General features: G+C 44.9%; 1 protein-coding gene across 1 annotated transcript in view; it reads right to left on the bottom strand.

Moving 5' to 3' along the window:
- Positions 1-4371, bottom strand: part of Bpifc (BPI fold containing family C) — a 70394-nt gene that overhangs the window by 37233 nt on the left and 28790 nt on the right. The window contains exon 5 of the mRNA XM_008843169.2: positions 2667-2737. Within this exon, the coding sequence (XP_008841391.1) occupies positions 2667-2737 (71 nt within the window). The remainder of the gene's footprint in view (positions 1-2666; positions 2738-4371) is intronic.

Raw genomic sequence — 4371 nt, 5'->3', positions numbered from 1 at the left:
CCTCTCCAGTGTGGTACAGCCATTGTTGGACTACTCGGACTCTATCCTGTGAGCTAAGCTGATAAATCTCTATACATATATGTTCATTCTACTTGTTCTGTTTCTTTGGAGAACCCTGACTAATACACGTGGTAATTAAGTAACAGAGGGTAATAGAAATGCAAAGGTTACAGGAATACAAAAGTCTATACAGGAATGTGATAAGTTTTGGAAAACAAAGACTTCTTATCCTAGATAACCAGATGGAGCAGGGGAAGATTCCTGTTTACTTCCCCATTCTGAGAGTTCTTAATTACCATCACATTGCAAAATCCTTTAGCATCTAGATAAATTCTACTCCCACAATACAAACCTCTGCCTCCCAAGGCTCAAAGATCATCCTGGAAGGCAAGGTAGATAGATTATAAGAGCAAGGGGGGTAAATGACCCCAAGGAAATGGTCTTCCACACAGCTGGTCAGTTACTCATATGAACTCACAGTAATGGTGATAGCATGCACAAGTCCTATGCAAGCTCAGACTAGACAAATTTCCAGCAAAGACATGGGGAAGTAGATAAAAAATTCGAACTCAACTTTGGAAATTTTGGCAATTGATGGCTGCTAAGGGCAGGGGTAGGGAATGTTTTATTGGGATTGTCGGGAGCTGGAGAAACAACATTCATTACCAAAAAATATAATATGGCTCTACAAACAGTTGACTTAAGCAGGACATTCTGCCTGCACTAGTAACCTTGAGAAAGAATTTATGGCAAGGTTATCTTTCTCTTCCTCTTGCAAACAGTTCTCAGAAAGATAAGTCATGCAGTAATCTCTTGGAACACCTGGCGGTCAGTCACATTGCTGAATTGCTCAGTCCCCCGCCCCATACCCATAAGAATGCTGTAACCTTTGACCAACTTCTTCAACCCCTTCTAAATACAAACTGTATATAAGAAAAGCTTGCAATACAATAAAGCAACCCTTGACAAGTGGACTTGCTTGGGCTCCGTCTCCTCTTTCTCACCCGTTTTTCTTTTCAGGGAGTGGTCCCCCTCAAGCTTTACCTGTACAGGGTCCCCGCAGGCGGGGGCAGCCTTTGAGCGTGTGGCTTATTCTACCTGAATGTTCTTCATGCATGCTATGGTTTAAATGTCCCTCCAAAACTCACGCTGAAATTTTATTGCCAATATAATAGTGTTGAGGTGGGGGATTCTTAAGAGGTGATTAGGCTATGTGGCAACACCCTCAAGAATGGTCCATTACTACTGGAGTGGGTTCATTACAAATTCTTCTGTCTCATATGTACTCACTTGCCCTTCTGTCAAGTTGTGACTCAGCATGGAAACTCTCACCAGAGGCTTCTTAATCTTGGACTTCCCACCCATGAGATAAACAACCTTCTATTGTTTATAATGTACCTAGCCTCTAATATCCTATTACAGCAACAGAGAAAGGACCAAGACAATCCAGATCTGGGAGCAGCTCACTCCCCATTCCCCTCAGGTTCTTCCTGTAATGTCACCTGTTCCTTTTGTTAGTCACACGATCTAAAACAGAAACGCCTTTCCAGAAACTATCCTTTTCTTCTCATCACTCATCATTTCCTAACTATAGATTTTTTTCATTTTTGAGACAGGGCCTCCCTGTAGCCCCAGCTGGTCTGGAACTCACTATGTAGACCAGGCTGGCCTTGAACTCACAGAGATCCACCTGCCTCTGCCTCCCAAGTGCTGGGATTAATGGCGTGCACCATCATGACTGGCTCCAACTATAGATTTTACTTATCTTCTTTACTTCTTCCCCTTAGTCCCACGAAGGTGGGAATTCTGTGTCCTAGGCTTACTCCTGCATCTTCAGCACCAAGATCAATACCTAGTTGATTCTAGGTGCTCTATGCACCATCAGCAAGCAAAGGGAAGATATATATGATCTATATATATAGATCATATATATGGAAGATATGTACATATATGAATAAAGTATCACATGAGAGAAGGTGTCACTGTGGGGTATGGTCTATTAGGTAAGATTTCTTGAAAGAGATAATGTCTTTAGCTGAGTCTTTAAGAAAAGGAGGGATGAACAAGGTAAGGGAAGACTGAGGGGTAGAAAGTCTGTGGGTATGAGCAGATTACTGGTATGGAAATAGGTACTCAATAAGTGTCTATAAAGCAGTAAGTGAAACAAGACAGAGAGGCTCTTCCAGGCAGGAGAAAACACCGTGAGCAAAGTCAAGGCATGAGGGGGACAGTGAAGCAGTTTGATTGCTGGAGCAGAGAAAGGGATGAGGTGAAGCAGAAAGAAGTGGAGCCAAAGCGGGTCTTCTAGTCTAGTGGAGGTGTGTGGGCTTCATGCTGAAGGCTGCCACTAAGGGGTCAGAACAGGCTAGGAGATGGATTATGTGCCAAAGCCGGGGTTAGAGCTTGGGAGGATTTTACTCCCTGCCCTATCCTTCATCCCTGAGAACCACTGCTCTCCTACAGTAACGAAGCCAGTTAGGAGCCAAGGAGTGCACACTCTATGCTCAAGGGCTTGCCCTCCTATACCAAGTCCTGGGACTTTTTTGCAGGGAAGAAGGGAAACAGTGGCGTGTGGGTGTTCTATTGGAAAAAAGAAACCCAAATCAAACTTAGGCAAGGCTTCAAGGTGGGAAGAAAACCATCTTAAAGATAGCTCCAAGACTCACCTTCCAGTGCACTGATGTTGAGGTTGAGTGCTTCTACTTCATTGGTGACAATGGGACAGAGCTGGACCAAAAGAATTTTTAAAAAGTCATGTTATCATATTGAGACCATGCCTTCTGCTTTAGACCACATTATCCCTGTAGCCATGACAACTTTCCCTTAAGTTAGTTGATGCTGAGTCTTCAAGCTCCATGTGTCTGGGCAGTGTCATTGAATGTTGGGTAAACTTCATAGCAATTGGGACCACACCCAGTTAGTCCCATAAAAGTGCAAGCCCTTGGCTTCTCTCTCTAGACATGTTAGGACATGGCTCCGTCCATGCTGTTGCTGTCACACCTGAGGAACCTGCTGCCGGGGCAGCTGTGTCCTCCTACTGTACCAGCAGCTTCATGCCCTGCCTAGAGTGGCTACTGCTGGAGTCTTTACTTTCCCTTGGGCTAATTGAAGAGAGAAGAGACAATAAGATTAGAGATTTATTCGGGACTCTATTTCCCCATCTCCCTTTCTTGAGACACCATCTCACGTGGCTCAGGTTATCCCTGAACTAGCTATGCAGCTGAGGATGACCTTGAACTCCTGATCCTTCTGCTTCTACCACCCAGGTGCTATGATTACATGTGTGTGCCACCACACCCGGTGTATGTGGTATTGGGGATCAAACCCAGGCTTTTGTGCATGCTAGGCAAACATGTTATCAACTGAGAGATATTCCAGCCCTGTTTCTCCCTAACCCTTGGCAATTTACTTTCACTGCCTGACTTCAGTTTCCTCATCTGTAACTTGGAGTTGATAATTATGTGTACTTCATCATGTTGTGATTGAAATTGAAATAATCTGCAGAATACTGACCAACTCAATAGTTTGCTTTTAATAAGGCTGTTGCTGTCTTGGTCAAGGTAAACATTACTGTTCCCTTTTCACAGAAAGAAAAGCAATGCTTAGAGAGGCTAAGGGTAAGTTGCTTAGAGAGGTTAGGTGAGTTGCTAGGGGTTACATAGCTAGGGGTTCAAGTCTGCTCCTACACAGTGACACAACTGTGGTCTTCTCATACTTTTCTATTTTCTAGTGGTCTGTCTTAGTTTGTTTCTCCATTGCTGTAACAAAACACTCTGACCACTACCAACTTGGGGAGGAAAGGGGTTATTTATCTTACACTGACACTCTGACCACTACCAACTTGGGGAGGAAAGGGTTTATTTATCTTACACTGCCCTGATTACAGTTCATCAGGGAGCCCAAGGTAGGAACTCAGGGCAGGAACCTGGAGGCAGGAGCTAGAGCACAGGCCATGGAAGAACACTGCTTACTGGCTTGCTCCCCTGGCCCCTGCTCAGCCTGCTTTCTTATGCAACACAGGCCCACCTGCCCAGGGGTGGCACCACCCACAGTGGGCTGGGCCCTCCTACATCACTCATCAAGAAGACGCCCCTCAGACATGGCCACAGGCCAGTACAATAGAGGAAATTCCCCAATTGAGGCTCCCTCAACCCAGGTGTGTCAAGTTGACACTAAAGCTATCCAGCACATGGTCTATAGAAGCAAAGCTAATCCGTTATCTTTAAGCCAGCAATAAACTCCAGGCAAAATTCACAACAGGTTTCTGTGACATAATCCCTTTCTTTCTCTTTCTCTCTCTCTCTCTCTCTCTCTCTCTCTCTCTCTCTCTCTCTCTCTCTTCCCTCTCCCCTCTATCCTCCCCACCCACAC

Source organism: Nannospalax galili, unplaced genomic scaffold (assembly GCF_000622305.1).
Source record: "Nannospalax galili isolate Female #2095 unplaced genomic scaffold, S.galili_v1.0 scaffold39, whole genome shotgun sequence".
NCBI lineage: Eukaryota > Metazoa > Chordata > Mammalia > Rodentia > Spalacidae > Nannospalax > Nannospalax galili.
Note: the sequence above shows the minus strand (reverse complement) of the source record. Positions and strands in the feature narration are given on the sequence as shown.